The following is a 17314-nucleotide window of genomic DNA, read 5'->3' on the forward strand; positions in this document are numbered from 1 at the left end:
CCCACTGGGACCTAACATTTGCAGGCGCTATTTATCATTCTGGCTAGTGGTGTGCTCGTCTGCCTACCTCGCTAAGCAGCCCTCGTTGTTATTTTTATAATTACTGGGAGTCTTTTTCATGTTGCACTCTGCCAGAACTCCGGCTCACCACACACCTGTTATATTCGGAACACATGGAGAGATGAGGGTGGGTCTGGCAGTGGAGGAAAGAGGAAGATGGCCTTCTTGCCCGCTATGAAAAGCAAAACTGAGAATAAAGAAGCAGACCAGAAGCCACTGAGAATCTTTTTTTTTTTTTTTTTTTTTTAAAGGCTGCATTCTGCACCAATTTGTTGTTTAACAAACACCCTCTACGTTCATGGGAGAGTTTGTTCATTAGGACAAATGCTGTACTATTTGTTTTTACCAATCTTAATTCATTTAGTCATCATAATGACCGCCAACAAATATCAGCATTCTCATTTTACAGTTGAGAAAACTGAAACAAAGAAAGGTGAAGTAACTTGCCAACAGGATGGCAAGTGGCAGATGTGAACCAAACCTAAAGTCGGGTACTCATGTGTGGAACTACTCTGCCACGCTGCATTCTAAGCAGCATCACTGTCATCACCAGAGACCATCATCACTAGCTCCACTGCCACCACATCTCCGCCACCATCGCCACCACCACTGCTATCACCAGCACCTCCATCACCAGCACCAACACCTCCATCACCACCAGCACCTCCACCTTCACCACCAATGCAACCATAATCATCACCACCACCAGCACCACCACTTCCACCATCAGTACCAGCACCAGTACCACCACCACCATCAGTACCAGCGTCAGCACCTCCACCTTCACCACCAACACAACGATCATCATCACCACCAGCACCAGCACCATCAGTACCAGCACCAGCATCACAACTGCCATCAGTGCCAGCACCAGTACCACCAACACCATCAGTACCAGCATCAGCACCTCCACTTTCACCACCAATACAACCATCATTATCACCACCACCACCACCACCGTCAGTACCAGCACCAGCACCTCCACCACCACTACCAAGAGTAAAAGCATTAATTGGCTCCTTCCACTTGCGAGGGGTGCGCTGGGTACTATATAAACAATCCCATGCCATGCTCATAACAACCTTATGTTGTGGATCCTGCTATTACCTCTACGTCACAAATGAGAAACTAAGCTTCAGAGAGTTAAGAGACATGTGCATGTAGCAGATCAGAGGTCCATAAAATTTGCAATGTTTCTAAGATACAGTACCAGGTTTGCCTGACACCAACGAGAATGCACTTAACTCTTGTGCTCCCTTGACCGGAGGCAGGTGTGAAGGCATTGCCCACCGGACATTTCATAAAACTGGCTCTGCACTTCTCACTCACCATGATAGAAGTCTGTTGCTAAGGTGGGAGAGATTGCCCCACCGAGCTGGGGTATAACTTTGTTTGTGGTAACTCTGTGACCAAACGGCGTGCCAGACCAACGACTGGCATTCTGAGCTCTTGGCCAAGTGACACCCAGGGAGCTTTGGCCTGAGATATACTGAGACCGGCCTGTCATTCTCTTCGGTGAAGCCCCATATACCATAGGTCAGTGCCTCCTGAGACGCTCCCATCCTCACCAAAGCCGTCAGGTGCCCCCTCCAGCGTGCTGCCTTTGTCCTCCTTTGGCTGAACACCAGCTTTGGTGGATGGAGAGGGGGTCACAAAGAATATCAGGCTTGTTTTTCAAAACTTTCACTGGTGTCCATCTCTTCTGTCAACTGCCAGGCCAAGCGACCAGCAACATGCACCTGAATTATTGCCATGGCCTCCTATCTGAGCTCCTGATTTTGATCTTGTCCCCCTCTAATCTATTCTCCACAGAACAGCCAAACTGGTCTTTTAAAGGCTTAATGCTGTCATTTTTGCCCCCTGCTTAAAGCCCCTCAGGGTTATTTTTTTCCATTTTTATTCCTCTTGGAATAAAATCCACCCCTCGTATCAGTGCTTCCAAACCTCTGTGGTTTCTGGCCCCTGTCTGCCTCCTTTCCTGCCTCACACTGCACACCAGGCTCTCTAGCCTTTTCTCAGTCCCCAGAGATCACCCTGGTGTGGGGCAGCCATTACACGTACTCTCTGCCTCAGTATGAATGGTCTTCCCCACCACAATCCCCACCTCTCTGCCCACCTCCTACTTCACCTCAGCTTCAATGTCGCTTCCTAAGAAAGAGCTTCCTTCTCCCCTGAATGCAACCCCTACCATTTTCTGTGGACCCCTCTTCTTTTCTTGCAGAGCGCCTATCACAGCTTGCAACATAGATTTATGCTGTGATCACCGCTTATTACCTGCCTCCCCCACAAACTTCTAAGCTCCATGAAAGAAAATGAAGTTGGTTTCCTTGTCTAGGTATCCTCAGTGACGAACCCAACTTCTGAGGCAGAGCAGAGGCTAAATAAATATTTGTTGAACGAATGAGGGAGTGAATTAATTATTAACCAATTACTTAAGTGAGGGGATGAGGTCTGATTTAATCATCATGGATGTCACATACTTTGCTGTGGACGACTCGATGAGTCTTTCCTGAATAGATCAGGAAGTATGAGGAACATTCTACAACTGGCTCAAAACAGCATTTCTCTTCTCTGATAGTATCAGATAAACTCTCAAAGGTCTGTCTCATGTGTGAGCTGACAATGTCTTATGTAATATGTAATTGCTGGCTTGAATTAAAGACATCATTATTTTGGAGACTTGCTCTTTTTCTGATATAAAAAGTGAAGGATTCATCCCTCATATTAACACATCATCTTCTTGGCATACTACATGATTAGGGAGGAAATGTGATTTTATTTTTTGGGGAAATTGATATTTTTCACAAAGCCAAGAAGAGCTATCAAAACCAAGGGATGTTTATTTGGGTGACTCACCAGCTTTGCCCAAATCCCAAGTGCTAATTGCATAATGGGGCTTTACAAAATGGCATAATATGGGTTCGGCTGGTTTCTCTGTTTTCGGTTTGAAAAATAGATTGTTTAATAACCCATCAAAGCTACATGTAAACCAAGTAAACAATAGAGCAGATGTTGACTGCTGTCTTGTGCCTCGTAGACATAATTAAAGACAATGAGACACTCTCGGATTCATAGAACAGAGGACAAATGCAAACACAGAAATCAGTACAATATAAATGTAAACCGCATTTGCTGGACACCTGCTTTCTTAGTCGAAAATGCTGTATCATATTTCCTGTGATGACAAATTTTTATAACGTTCTTTATTTACTGATATAAATAGGTACATTCTGTCTTTCACTTTTCAGGAAGACAAGACTGTAAAAGGCAGTCTTCTCATGTGAGTATTTGTTTCAATTCTGTGACTGCTGACATTTTTAATTTTCTCATGAGCATAAATGTTAATAAGAACCAGTTAGCCAAAACTTTCTCATTTAGAGAAGAAATTCAAGCCCTGGTTTGGGTGGGGGTCAGCTGGGGCTTTATTCATTTGTCTCCCCATGCATTTGTTTGTGCGCTATTTAGGAATTCTACTAAATTGACATGTTTATTTCCTAAAAGCCTTACACATCTTTTTTGAAGTCAGGCACATTTCCTAAAGTCGAGATTTCACCTTACACGAAAATAACCCTGCTGGATAAAATATTTAAAGTATCATTCTAATTTTCTAAATATTCTTTTTTTTCCCCTCAAACTCCTACTCAGATTTCTTTTAGTTTTTTGTTCTCAGTTCTATTGGGGAAGAAATATAACCACACACAAAATGAAGTGCATGATATAATCAAGAGAACACAAGTGCCATCCAAAAAAACCCAGGGCTTTTCTCTGCCGATGTCTTGAAAGAGGAATTGAGGGTTCCCAATACACCATTTGATTATGCCATTTTTTCCCTTCCAATTAGGAAAAGCAAAGCTGAGGTTAAAATCAGCTTTCGATGGCTTACTAGACAGGAGAAAGTTTCCTAGATCTAGAATTCTCAATTTAGAAAATAAATATCCTCACTCACTTTCAAAACAAAGCAGAATTCTTCTTCCGTGAATAATTGAAAAATTTTTTTGAAAGCTTCAAAAATCCTATTGTTTAAAGAGCACGTGATGATCCTATTGACTTACAGGGAACGGTGATGCTGCTTACAGTAGACTCGCCATCTCTCCTGTCTGTTGTTCTTGATGATACAGAAGGAAGGGGGATTCTAATTTGATCTGCATCTCTTTATGCTAATAAAATGGTGTCAGCCCATTTCCACAGACAGCACCATAAAGCATAAACACCAAATGGGAAACAAATAGGGCCGTGATGCCACCGTGAAGCAAACCAATCAAGCCTGAAATACCTAAGACAGATCGCATCCCCTCCTTCATTCATTCTTTATAGAAAGGCAATGAAAACGTCCCCAGGTGAATCTGATTATACACACAACCCACACACACACACACACACGCACACGCACACCCACATGCACGCACGCACACACGATCTCAGAAGCTCAGGAAGGTTGTAAAGCACTAAATTCTTTTGATTTATGAAGCAGCCTGCGCTGCATTGAATGAAACAGCATGGCAAGCCAGGATCCTGCTCCCAGAAATTCCTTTATTAACACGACCAGGCCCCGCAAGTGAACAAAAGCAGTGGTGCCGGGTATATAAATCATTAATACGGGGCCGGGCAGTGACTGCATTTCCTGTGTTCGTTGGAGAGCTCCTCAGCACAACGGGGATTTGGGGGTTGGAACTGGCTGCGGAGAAATGCACTCCATCATTTGGAGCGGACGATTTCCATCAGCCTCGCTCTCCTTCTCTCCTCTCGCCCTCCCCAAGTCCGACAGCCTCACTGTGTGTTGTAATTTATCCAACAACAACCATAATGTCTTAAAAATAAAGTCTCAAAAAGCCGCAAAGTTCAAAGATCTCCTGACTTGTTCCCTTTTGGACAAGTTTTTGCCTTTAAGAGAAAAGAGACGCGAAGACTCAGTTAAATGGAGCTGTTTTTCCATATCGATGGCCTAGCAGAGGCCTGGGTGAATCACGCAGAACCAGAGGCCTGAGCGGCCAGGTGGAGGCCAACCGGAGAATGGAGAATGACCTGGCTAAGCGTGGGTTCTGGGGTGAAACAGCCTAGTTTTCAATATCAGCTCTTCCACCTACCCACCTCACGTCTGCAACTAAAAAACAAAGCAGTTCTTAACAACTCTCTGGAGGCCTTTTGTGGGGGGACTAAACGAGGTAATCCACGGAAAAGCGCTTAGTAGTGTGCTTGTCACCTAGCACTCCATAAAAGTTATTGATTATTTCATTATTTTAATTATTTTGTTATGATCATCATCACTGTTGAGAACAGCTGGATCCTCCAGTTACCTAAATGATCTTATAAGAGGCATCCCCTCCTGCTTACAGGGAGCCTCACCTTATGAATGGAACCAAAAGGAGACTAAAGAAAAAAGAAAAAGAAGAAAAAGAGAGTTCTCAAGGAGAATCCCGAGTCACACGTTCTAAATGGAGACCCCCAGTGGAAGGTTCCGCCATTGCACCATGAAGAAAAGAATTTCTTGACTTAACCCTTCCTATTTCAACTGCTCACTGCAAACACTTAAAAATAAAAAAAAAAAGGAAGAAAGGAAGCAGGCAGAAAAGAAAATGGCATGGTTTTATACAGATGAATTGCATGGGAGAAACTGTCAGAGAGTTTAAGGAGAGACAATAGATAGATCCAAAGCAAAGTCATTTGCAGGAGGCACTTTTGTGTTTCCAGAGTTTCCAGGAGTGGCCCAGATGAAGAGTGATGTGAAACTAGCAGTCCCACATCTTGTTCTTTGGCTTCAGAATAAAGAGGACAAATGATCAGGCAGCAGTGGGACACAGGCTCCCTCTCATAGGACAGATCCGGGGCCTGACAATGCACATGTCAGCGGACAGTCAGTCCATCGTGAAACTGGGGCATCTGCCCAGGCATCAGGGCCAAGTACACAGCAACCACCAAGCCCCAGAAGGGCTCTCCTGGACTCTCCCAGGTGGTCATTGGCACTTTATCAGGCATTCGCCATATTAAAGCTTACGGGAATAAACTTCGACATGTACCCAAGTCCCCCGCATCACACAATAATGACATTCTGAATAGAAAGAAATGAAGCCCCTGCAGTGTGATTCTGTCAGCTTTTGAAAGTAAATAACTTTGCTACTGACAAGAGCAAGACAATTTTTATTTTCCCTCCTCCTGTCACAGAGCATTAATTGAGCTGTGCAGCCACATTACAATCCAACACCACCAACAGGCCTGATAGTTGACAGGAGGAGGGAGCATGGACCCAGAACAGGTAGGAGGCTCCAAGGAACCTGCAAACAGACCCCCGAATTCCTTGTGTCTGTGTCCTTGGCAGGTGATGGGGGCCATATATCACACTGATTTGGGAGAAACGGAAAAGAAAAATTTATATTCAGCTTCAATAAACAGATGCTGCTTTTCCTTAACATAATCATTCATTCGTTTATTCTTTCATTTCTTTAACAAATGTCTTACTGTGTCCCAGGCACTGTGCTAAGTCTTTTCATCTGTATCACATTTAATCTTACAAAGAACAGTATGAAATGGTTATTCTTATCCCTATTTTTCTGAAGAAGCAATTAGAGCCCCAAATCAAATAAAAGCAACTTGCTCAATCCAGTTGGATGAGCTAACTGAATATAGGGTTGGGATTAAGCCTTCTGCTCATGACTTCTGTCCTATATACAACGCCAGAGATACCAATTTTTTTAAACTATGTTTTGGGGGCACCTGATACCAAGTGGTTCTAATGTGATGCAGGTTTCTCAGCCGAATTTCATAAGATCCTTGAGATGGAGAGTTAGATAATGCAAAATGTGGACCTCACCATTCATTCTGTTTCTGGATGCCAATAGTGCTCACTGTTAAGGAGAGACTCATCCGGGAGGACATCTCTCAGCTCTCACCATTGCATGAGAGCAGAGCTCGCCCCATGCCTGGATTCAGGCAGAGAAACAGAAAGCAGAACTAGCGAAGAGAAGAGAGGGGATATGTGCTGTTGTTTCTGATAAGGGGAATCTAGTCCTCAAGGTGAATCCTGGGCAAACATCAAATGCCAAAACAGAAAAGGCTCATTAAGACTAAACCTTTTGTGCATGTACTCATCAGTACTGGGAAATCTGAGGCACGCAAATCCTATAGCTGCTTCTACTTTGTTCCACAGCTGCAAAGGAAAAAAAAAAAGTCATTACAACCCTGGGAACACACACTAACCTGAATGCTTGTCACTCTGGCTCCAATCCCTAATTTTGATTCTGTGGGTGTTTAAACACAACATACAGAAGAGGATCAAAACAGGGTGAGACTGCTCCTCACCTAGAGCCTGGTGGAGTGTTAGAGACCACAGCACCCCCTCCCCAGCCCCATCATCTCACAGCCCTCGCACACAGCAGATGTTAAATATTTGGCTATTTTCCTTTACTGTGTGTTCTGCCCTCGCAGAGGGGAGAAGAGGTGACACAGAGCAGATAACTAGAATCTTACTCTCTGCAAATTGGCTCGGGGAGGAATGAGTGATTCCAGCCCAGACATGTAAGGGGATCCCTAGGAAACCCAATGGACCAAGCCAGTGTTAACCAAAGTGTGGTCCTACATTGATGGTTCACGAGATGGCACATGGATGAACAATGTAATGCACCCTCCATGAGGGCAGGGCCTTTGCTTTGCTTATTGAGAAAATCTAGAAGAGCAGCTGACACCTAATAGGAGTCCAAGAATCATGAGATGAATAAATGAATGAATATGCAAATGAATAAATATTTCAGTGTATACTGGAAAAACGATCACAGCTGTGATTTGGTGGCATTTATTTGTGCATTTATTTTCGGTTTGGGAAAGTCTACTTTTAAGCTCAAAATATAGGTTAATTTTTAAAATATCAAGTACATATCAAATGTGTTGATGAGTGGATTGGTACTAATTAGGAAGGCAAGGATTGAATACCTGAAATTTGAGAAACACTGGACCACATTTATTATTTTCAATGTAATAAGCCTACTGTGGAAGCACCTTGCTGAGATTTTGACAGAAGATACCAACAGGACTCTTGGTGCTCCACAATTAATGTCTTTCTTAGGACTTGCGTCAAAACCCTCTCTCCACCTCTGACCCCCAAACCAGTTTTCACATGTCCCATGGGTTTCTCCATAACTCAGAATGGTTTTCTCTCATTGTTCATGGGACATTCATTTCCCTCCTTTCTCCTTTCCACTCATCTCATTTCAATATGGCCCCAGAGGATAACACAAAGCCTATACTCTATCACGGAAACTAACTCTTGGCACGTGACCCACTTCCACCACGTACCTTCTCCCTATGCCTCTTGGCCTCATACACACTCTTCTGCAGACGAGGTGTAGGCACTTGTCCTTCCCGGTTCCTGGAACACCCTTCTTGACACTTCACATGCCTAATGCTCCCTTATCCTCCAGTCAGGAAAATCATGACCTCCTTTGGGAGACTCTCGCTGACCCACCCATCAGATAAAGCCCAACAACCAGCAACACTCACTTATTCTTATCCCATCACCTGCTTATTCCCTGCACAGCACTCTCCACAATCTGAAAATACCTCTTTGATCTACTTTCTTTTGCATCATCCATTCTTTTACTGGAATGTCAGCTCCATGGTGGCAGAGACCTTTCCTAACTGATTTGCTGCAATATTCTCAATGCACGGAAACAACATTTTGCATGGCCAAGTGAAAGAATGAATAAACGATTGAATGTGGAAACAGTGTTTTGTACAGCCAAATGAGAGAATGAATAAACGATTGAATGTGGAAACAATGTTTTGCACGGCCAGATGAAAGAATGAATAAGTGATAGAATGTGCCATCATATATATCTGTAAAAAGCAGTGGCAATCACTGCCTCCCTTTGCTTATAAGGTTCTAGAAAGTCCAAATGTACTCATTCATTCATTCATTTCTCAATTTTTTTAATTGAACAACTACTACGTATTACACTTTATTCTAGGCATTGTGGGTCGAGGTAACAAACAGAAGGGAGAAGTCTGTGCCTTCACATCACCTACAGTCTAACAGGTCAGAATGAGCACAGCAAAAGTGCTCTGTAAACTGTCTGCTGCTTAACACATACAAGAAAAGTAAATTAACAAGAGAGCAATCGGACGTGGGTTTCCAGGCAATAGAATGTAGTCATCATTTGCTCTTTTTCAGCCAGAACTCATCAGTCAGGACCACAATAAGCCGGGAAGATCAGAAACAGCAGGGAAATCCCTTTTCCCCAAACCCTTTCAGGAGCCAGAAAGTTCCAACCATGTAAGCTCTTTCTGAACCCTATAACAGGCTCAGGAATTGAATTTGGGGATCCTTCAGAAAGCCCCTTCTTGACAGTTTCCTCCTGCAGGGTCAGCCTGGAGGTTCGCTGCTCATTTCTCCAGCTCACTTCACCAGTCGGCATAGTTGAAGGGCCAGGGCCAGGGCCCTCCTGAGTTATTGTGCCTGAGAGCTGACCCTATTTGACACAGGCCCTCTCAACGGGGCCAGCCGAGGCATGCCACATCACACAGACAGCCACAGGCCAACGATCAGCCTGGCAAAGTTCTCTTGGGCAGCGCCCGGAAATAGGAAACTTTATTGATGAATGGAACTTTCTTTGCTTTTCTTAATTGAATTAAACAGCACCCTGGGACACCTCTCCTCGTCCATTAAAAAGGTCTCTGCAGATGGGGCAATTACGCCCACACTTTGTCAGCTCTGCCTCATTCACAGGATGACATCTCCTGCGCATCACACAGCCCCTTAGGCACAGACGGACCAACCTGATTTTGTTTACAATGCTGCAATTTCTTTCTCTCCCAGAACACTATTATTTGCCTGACAAACTACACTGTTTTTACCCGGCCAATATGAATAAACAAGCATTATGTTTCCTCTTGGGGCAGAGAGCCTGGTTAAATGAATCAGAAAACCCTAAAAAAGATTGTCTACCCTCAGTCCATCAGCTACTGGACAATTACTCAAGGGCCAGCTGTAAGGAAAACAGATGGTGTGTGAGCATTAATAACATGGGCTTTCTCCACTCAGGCAAAGGCAGAAACGGCCGGTTGTATGTTCTGACACGGAAACCACCACGAAATGGCAGGCAGAGCTGCCGAATGGCACAGGACTGGGTCTATGGACTAAGAGATGCTTACAAATTTCATGAGTGGATGTCGGATTAAATATTCTTAAGGCAGAGGCAACCCAAGGATCTCCACAGTCAATAACCCCCAAAAGATTCCTGAAATGGGAGAGACAGAGGGGTGAACTCCAGCGTACCTGAGATATGGGCCTTATCTGGCTAATAAGAACCCCACAATTCATGCCTTCTCCTCTTAATTGGAAAAAGCAGAGAAACCAGGAAGATTCGTTAATAAACCAATTTATGACATAGGATCTCTCTAGAAAGAGACAGAGGGACCTAGGTTCTATCGGATAGTCACCCAGGCCTGGAAATGTGCTCGTGACAGCCACTTAAATTCCTTAAACAATTCCGACATGAAGATAATCTATCCTAATTCTTTTCTGCGTTATTGACACTATCGACTACCCCCAATCCACAGCATGATCTAATAAATCAACACGGGATTAAGCCAAGAAGAAAGAAGGTGATAAAATGCCATTTGGCCCCCTATAAATCATCAGACTGGGCAGCACAAGGTAAGTAACTGGAATGAGAATTGAAGTTTTTTACGCAGCCATAATTGTGATGGCCTACCTCACGTTTCCCAAATTTATAACCATGGCCGGTGTGTGGGGATGCTTCCCACCACACACACACAGCCTTCGTGTGAGAGCCTGTCTTCCGGGTGACCCCGCACTGAGAACCATTTTCTAATTAAAGACAGAAAGGGTTGATATGCAGGCTTCAGTTCAACTGCTTTCGATCTGAAGATGTCCACAGTGAGCAATGGCTTCATTTACCAGGAATTACCCTTTGTACAAACCACTTCACTATTTAAAACAAACCACATGGATCATCATTAAGTGGGAAAAATTACCAATCTTCGGATATTGACAGTGGCATGGCCCACTCTGGAGGCCCTTTTTCCTCCCCCATCTTTTAATGTGGATTGTAAGCATTTGACTTGTTTTTAAATTTAGGATGATAAAAAGGTTCTGAGGGAGTAGGGTTTGACAGATGAGAAGGTTTCTTAGAACAGGACTGGGAGACTGATGGTTTAGGAACAGGGAAAGCTAAGCTAATATGGTACTTCTCTGGCAGGGAAGTAGAACTCAGTGTGAAACAGCTCTGGGGGAATCTGACACGCAAAGTGCATCAGAAAACAAACCTCGTCTGCTCTGCCCGAAGCCTTGCCCTCCCTTACCATGTGATGGAGGCTCTTGGGCGGGCTTCCTGTGAGTCAGGATGGGGATCAAACATCTCTCGATTTTGTGTTATGGATGTGAGTGTGCTTTCCTATTTTTCTCTCTGTGGAAAACAAAACACAATCTCTTTTGACCTAGCTCACAGCAAACCCCCTAATCTGTAATTGGGATTCAGAATTTTCCCTCAAAGCCAGAATGTTTGAACAGGTAGCCACTTTGGAACTCTGGGCAGGCTCTGCATTGGGGAGATAGGAGTTGAAGCTCACTTGGGACAAGGTGATTCACCGTCGAAGAAGACACTGGATAAAGCCACTGCATTGTGTCAAAAACGGAGGCTGACGCAGGAACTTTGCCTGGACAGCAAGCTGGAAGCCAGCTGGGCCAATGCTCACCTGTCCCCTCCATCTGAGAATGTCCTATCGCCACAAGATATGTGCTAAGTACTAGATACATATGGATGTGCGTATAGACACATGTCCATATATTGATGACACCACTGGATTCAATATCTAGATGCCAAAAGGACGATGCAACGTTATTCCATCCTGCAGTTCCAAACTGTAGTAACATTTCCGATGTTAAAAGAGAGGAGAAAGAGAAAGAAAAAGAAATGGTAACTGTAGCAAGATGTCTATCTAAAGTAGAGTTACTGGGAAATATAAATAAAGGAAACAGAATAAGTCTGACAATTTAAACACTGAAGTCGCCTCTTCTTTGGCCTGAATAAATAAGTTCTTTGTGGCAAAAGGGTTGCATCGTTTTCACTTGGTCATTCGGAGTACACTCGGATGCTGAGGTATCCCAACTGATTTTCATTTTTAGGAGTTGGTTTAGGAACAAATCTGGGAGGGTTGAGAAGGAAAGGTTGGATGTCAGGGATGAGGCAAAGAAAGCAAATGATGAAGTAATTTCCCTTAGACACTAGATGAGAATTAAGCACCATATGAAACTTCATTCCAGGAAAATACCTGTCAGTGAGGACTCGTTAGCCTTTCAACAGAGTTTGTGCCTTTATAAAACAGAACGATGAAGGCTCCAAAATAAGAGAGTTGTGTTTTAATTATTTTCTTATATAATTGGTGATCTGCATGATAAAGAATCCTCAACTATGTTTATGTCTAAATAATAATAAAATGTTTCCAATGAAGGTGTCATTTATCATAAATGTTGCCTAATTCACCATTTGACCAACTAACTCTGAGAGTACCGATTAACCCTCTGATCATCAAAATTAAATAGAGATACAGTAATAGCTACAGATTAATAGCAGATAGAAAATATGGTGGCAATGTTTGGACAGAAAACGTACGCATACATTGTATCGGTAAGCGGTTTGTGGAGATTGAAGTGAACTATTTCACACCCTTAATCAGCCAGTTGTCTGGACTGCTAACTAAAAGCAACGACATGAGAATTCCACACAAACTATCATGACAGCAATGGCTAGGAGAGACCTGAAGGTTTGGCTCCCCCACCCTGATAGGGAGACTGTAGGAAGGATGGGAGGTGTGGCTAGAAAACCTGGTTTGGAACAAGACAGGCAAAAATACATGTCTGTCTGTACTATACTCCAGGCATTTAGTGAAACTCAGAAAAATGCACACATGCACGCACACCCATGCACACACACCGCATTCTGACATTGTATCACAGCATCACCTTATAAATGCTTCCACTGAAAGCATTAGAAACCCTTTCAAGAAGGAAGCATCACTCCAAAGCGCATTTCAAAACCCACCTCCATCTATCTTCATATGGAAACACAATGCTGATTTAGTCACTTCTAAATATTTGTCATGGCTGCCAACATTCCCATTGAGCATCCCCTTTCCAGAGCAGGAGTGTTTTCACTCCTGGAGGAGACTGTCTGGCAGATACTGAGAACCCCTGCCTTGATCCTATTCACTTGTCCTTTTCATGGCAAGAGCAACCTCTCACTCAGAGTCTCTGTCTTCTTTCCTAAGTTGTGTCTAACTGAGCAAACCAATTGAACAATCTAGAAGGAGGAAACATCAATTTATTAAGAAGGGAATAATGCACGGAGAAACTGTGAGAAGATGGACTCCCTATAGCACTCTACTTGTCAGGTAATGCTGTTCAAATGGATTCATAAATAACATGAAAGGATCAGGAGGCAAAGGATCAACTCATATTAATAATTTGATTAAATCCATCTGAGGCTTAGCATCTGTAGAAATGCTCATCAGGAGAGTCCTCTGGTAGGTAATTGGTGTAAAACACACTCACATGCACACATGGGCACTCACAGAAAAGGCACAGAAATGGTAGAAGCAGATGCATCATATAATATGTTACCAGTAGGCTATTGGGAAATGTTTCCTGGCACAATTTACTTAATGAGAAATGGAATCGAATAATATTTAAAAGGATGAACCAATTTGTCCCCCAGATATTAAAACAACAAAAAAGGCTCTTCTCAAAAAGACTTGCAACAGAAAATACGCCTGAGAGAGATTTTCTGGAGGCAACCAACTTGATAACAAATTACCCAAATGTTTGAAACAGAATCTTGACATTTTATGAACACGTATATTCCTGGAACACAGGTTGAAATTGAGGATCTTTGGAGAAGCAGGCCCGCTGAACACTCGTAAGGGAAGTTTAGTCAACCCCAAGCACACACAGTTAACAAATGGTGTTCTTGAAGGGATTCCATCGAAAAACAAATAAAATGACTACAATCACTGTTAACTCTTCACGCAGCAGGAAGATGATCCTGGGAAGGGAGACATCGGCATGACAAAACCCTCCTAATGCTGCCAGTCACATCCACAGCCCCTGTCCAGTGAGAAAGAGCTAGGCTTGTCACCCCACAAGGCGATGCTAAGCTGATTCCCAAGCCCAGGAACCAACTTAAGCTGCCGCTCTTCTAATAAAGAAGGAAAGAGAGACAGACAGAGTCCGAGGGAAATACCCAGAGAAAGACAGAAACACAATGAAAGATTCTAAAATGTACACAGAATGGAATATAAACACAGAATCCCTCAGCAAGACCATTAAAAGGGAGTGGAGGAGAAAAAAAAAAAAAAAAAAAAAAAGCTTTTACACATGCCAACAAAGACAGCATCCCAAACCGCTTGCCTTCATCATAGCATCACCAGTGAGTTTGGAGGCAGATTCCAGGGCTGACACTCCAGAAACCCAAAGCCTCCGATCCCAAGCGGACTGAATATAGCAGAACCCAGACAAACTTAAGAAAACAAAAATACGGAGCACACACACACATACATATGTTTCCCCCCTCCCTATTAAAGCAGCCGAATTAAAACTCCACGCACCCAAATGCCTCCACAAAGATACAAACTCTTAGCATCAAAGGGGTCTTAGATCGCCACCAGACGCACTGACACGAGAAAAATGCAAGTAAGGAAGATGCAGTTTGCAATTTTTAACTCCCCGTATCCAAGCTCAGAATCAGGTGTTCGAAGTATTCAGAGAAGTGCAAAAAACAGCTCGGCGCGAGGTGTCTGGGCTCCACAGAGAACCAGGGGACCCGTTCCACCCCTCTGGTTCAAACGCACAAGCCCCCTCCCCAAGCCCCTCCGAGATATCAAAGCGCATCGCGGCGAAGCGGGTACCGAGTCCTCGGAGCCCCGGGAAGCAGCCACCGAGGGAAGACGCGCGCCTTACCTGCTGTAAGTACATAAAAGTCAAGGCACACGAGAGCTGGGGACACATGCCCACGTTGGGGAGCGCCACGCAGGTGGCCCCCGTCAAAGGATGCTGCATCGTGTCTCTCTGGCGCCCGCCGAGCACGAGTGGGGACGCTCTCATGCAATCACGCCGCTCTTTGCCTGGTCGCTACAATTTTTTTTTTCTTTTTAATTTTGCTGATTATCTAAGTCAAAACCCGGTGGCTGTCTCTCTTCTTCTCTCTCTCTTTCTCTCTCTCCCTCCCCCCTGCCGCACCCCGCGCGTCCCTCCTCCCTCGCTTTCCTTCCCTCTGGGTTTGCTAGATCCAGGCGTTCATCTGCCTCCAACTAAGACACTTGAGAGGGCCGGAAAACTATTTTGTTTCCTTCCTGGCGGTATCGTTTCTCTGGTTTGTTGGGCCTGCTTTCTAATGCCCCTCAAAGTGGAAGGTACCCCCCTGCTCCACGCCCCCGGGAAGATGATAAGAACCTGCAAAGGCAACTTCTATGAAAGGTATAGGAGGTGGATGCCCTCCTGTAGACGCTGAGTGTGGGGGGGGGGGGGGTGGATAAAGCTAAGGGCGAGAGAGAGAGGGAGGGGAGAAAAGAGGAGAGAGAGAGAGAAAGAGAGAGAGAGAGAGAGAAAGAAAGAGAGAGAGAGAGAGAGAGAGATTTTGACTCACACTGAGGCTCACTCCGTTGGTGCTGATGCTGCGTGCATCCTCATTTGTCAAATGGGTCCAGGGGCAGGGTTGTTGTTTTTTTTTTTTTTCTCCCTCCCCTTTGCCTTTTTTTTTTTTAAACGACTCACCAAAATTCAAATTGTGTCTGCTAAAAATCTCCGCGGGGCGGGTGAGGAGGCAAGCGAGCGCCCCACATCGCCAGCATCCAGGCGAGCTGGACAATTACTGCGATTGCCCAGCTGGGACCCTGAGTCTTAGATTTTGGTGGCGGCTTGTTTGCCTGACTCGTTGGCAAATAAACACAGAAAAGGGATTCCCCCTCGGAAGAGTGCTGAGACCACGCTAAGGGCTGGGAGCAGGGGGAGCTGAGACTGCGGAAGCCCGAGGCAGGGCGGTTTCTGGGGGCCCCCCACCCCTGGCAGGGCGGCCGGGGCGGCGATGCACCCCCCAGGCATGTGGGGCGCAGCTTTCGCTCCGCGCCTCGCCTTGGCTGGGCAGGCAGCCGCGAGCGCTCCAACCAGCCCCCCAGCCGCTGAATGGGAGAAACCGCCCTGGCTGGCGTGGAATTCAAGCCTGTTGGCCTAACTAAAACGCCAGCCCCCGGTAAATGCAAGGGGGGGCTTCTCCCAGCCTAGCATCCCAGTCCTTTTCAAATTATAAATGTACAGGGTGGGGAAGTCCTTGTCTGATAAGAGATTACTCTGTGGGCTGCATGGGGAAAATTACAATGGTTTATTTATTTTATTCTTCTCTTGCCTGGCCAGTCCTCCTTAGCCAAATTAGCATTCTGTTCCTGCACAGGGGTTTCCCCCCTCCCCTTTATTTTATGAAGTAATAATTATTCATTAGTAGATTTCGTTAGTCTTTATGCAATAAAATAGGATGTGATCTGCAAATCAAAAGGAAATATTAAGACTCTAACATGTCCTTGGTCCCCACAGGAAAAAAAAAGCACATTCTTGGTAGCAGTAAAATCATGATCAGGAATAGTAGCCATATTTTGTGATATAGATTTTGACCTAGTGATTGGATTTTCTTTTTATTTTCAGAGCAAGAGGCTGTCTGAACAGCATCTTTTTTGGTTGTTGGGTTCCCTGTAAGAAAGCTTGCTGGGGGCCTGCCACTGGCCTGCAGGATGGAGCACACCCTGAGAGTGATGGGGGCACCCTCAGGAAGGGGCACTTAGGGCAGGGTTCGGAGACCGGCCACCAGGGACATCCCCTTGACCCCTCAAAGAGGCTCAGCCAAACGACAGCTTCTGAACTGAGCCATCAGCTCGCAAGGCACAACTCACTTTGCAGGCTAATCAAAACGCTTTCTGAAGAAAAGGAAATTAATTATTCCACAGCTCCATTTTTTTTTGTTGTTGTTCTGTTTTGAAACGCCATCAATAACTATAAAGTCTTCACTATGCCAAACATTAGGCCCCGATCAGGCTGTTTCTTTCTACTCATCTTACAAAACCAGCCCCCGCGACACCCTGGGACTCACGTATCCCATCAATTTAGAGGGAACACAGTAGCAAGTTTAACCCTAAGCAGAAGTTGATGTAGGAGAAGAGTAGAGCATGGGCTGGTATTTTATGCTGCTTGTTTGGTGAGGGGGTG

The 17314-nt window shown here is 44.7% G+C and overlaps 1 protein-coding gene across 37 annotated transcripts in view; it reads right to left on the reverse strand.

Moving 5' to 3' along the window:
• The window catches only part of RBFOX1 (RNA binding fox-1 homolog 1), a 1973933-nt gene that overhangs the window by 347923 nt on the left and 1608696 nt on the right, over positions 1 to 17314 (reverse strand). For 3 of the 37 annotated variants that reach the window (XM_070231096.1, XM_070231084.1, XM_070231067.1), the window contains exon 1: positions 15023 to 15277. The exons of 30 other annotated variants lie outside the window; for them this stretch is intronic. In XM_070231096.1, the coding sequence (XP_070087197.1) occupies positions 15023 to 15166 (144 nt within the window). In that variant the 5' untranslated portion in view covers positions 15167 to 15277. Of the gene's footprint in view, positions 1 to 15022; positions 15470 to 17314 lie in introns of those variants that run through there. 4 more of the 37 variants (XM_070231075.1, XM_070231085.1, XM_070231088.1 and 1 more) reach the window with 3 other exon arrangements.

The sequence above is a fragment of the Equus caballus genome, chromosome 13, assembly GCF_041296265.1.
Source record: "Equus caballus isolate H_3958 breed thoroughbred chromosome 13, TB-T2T, whole genome shotgun sequence".
Lineage (NCBI taxonomy): Eukaryota > Metazoa > Chordata > Mammalia > Perissodactyla > Equidae > Equus > Equus caballus.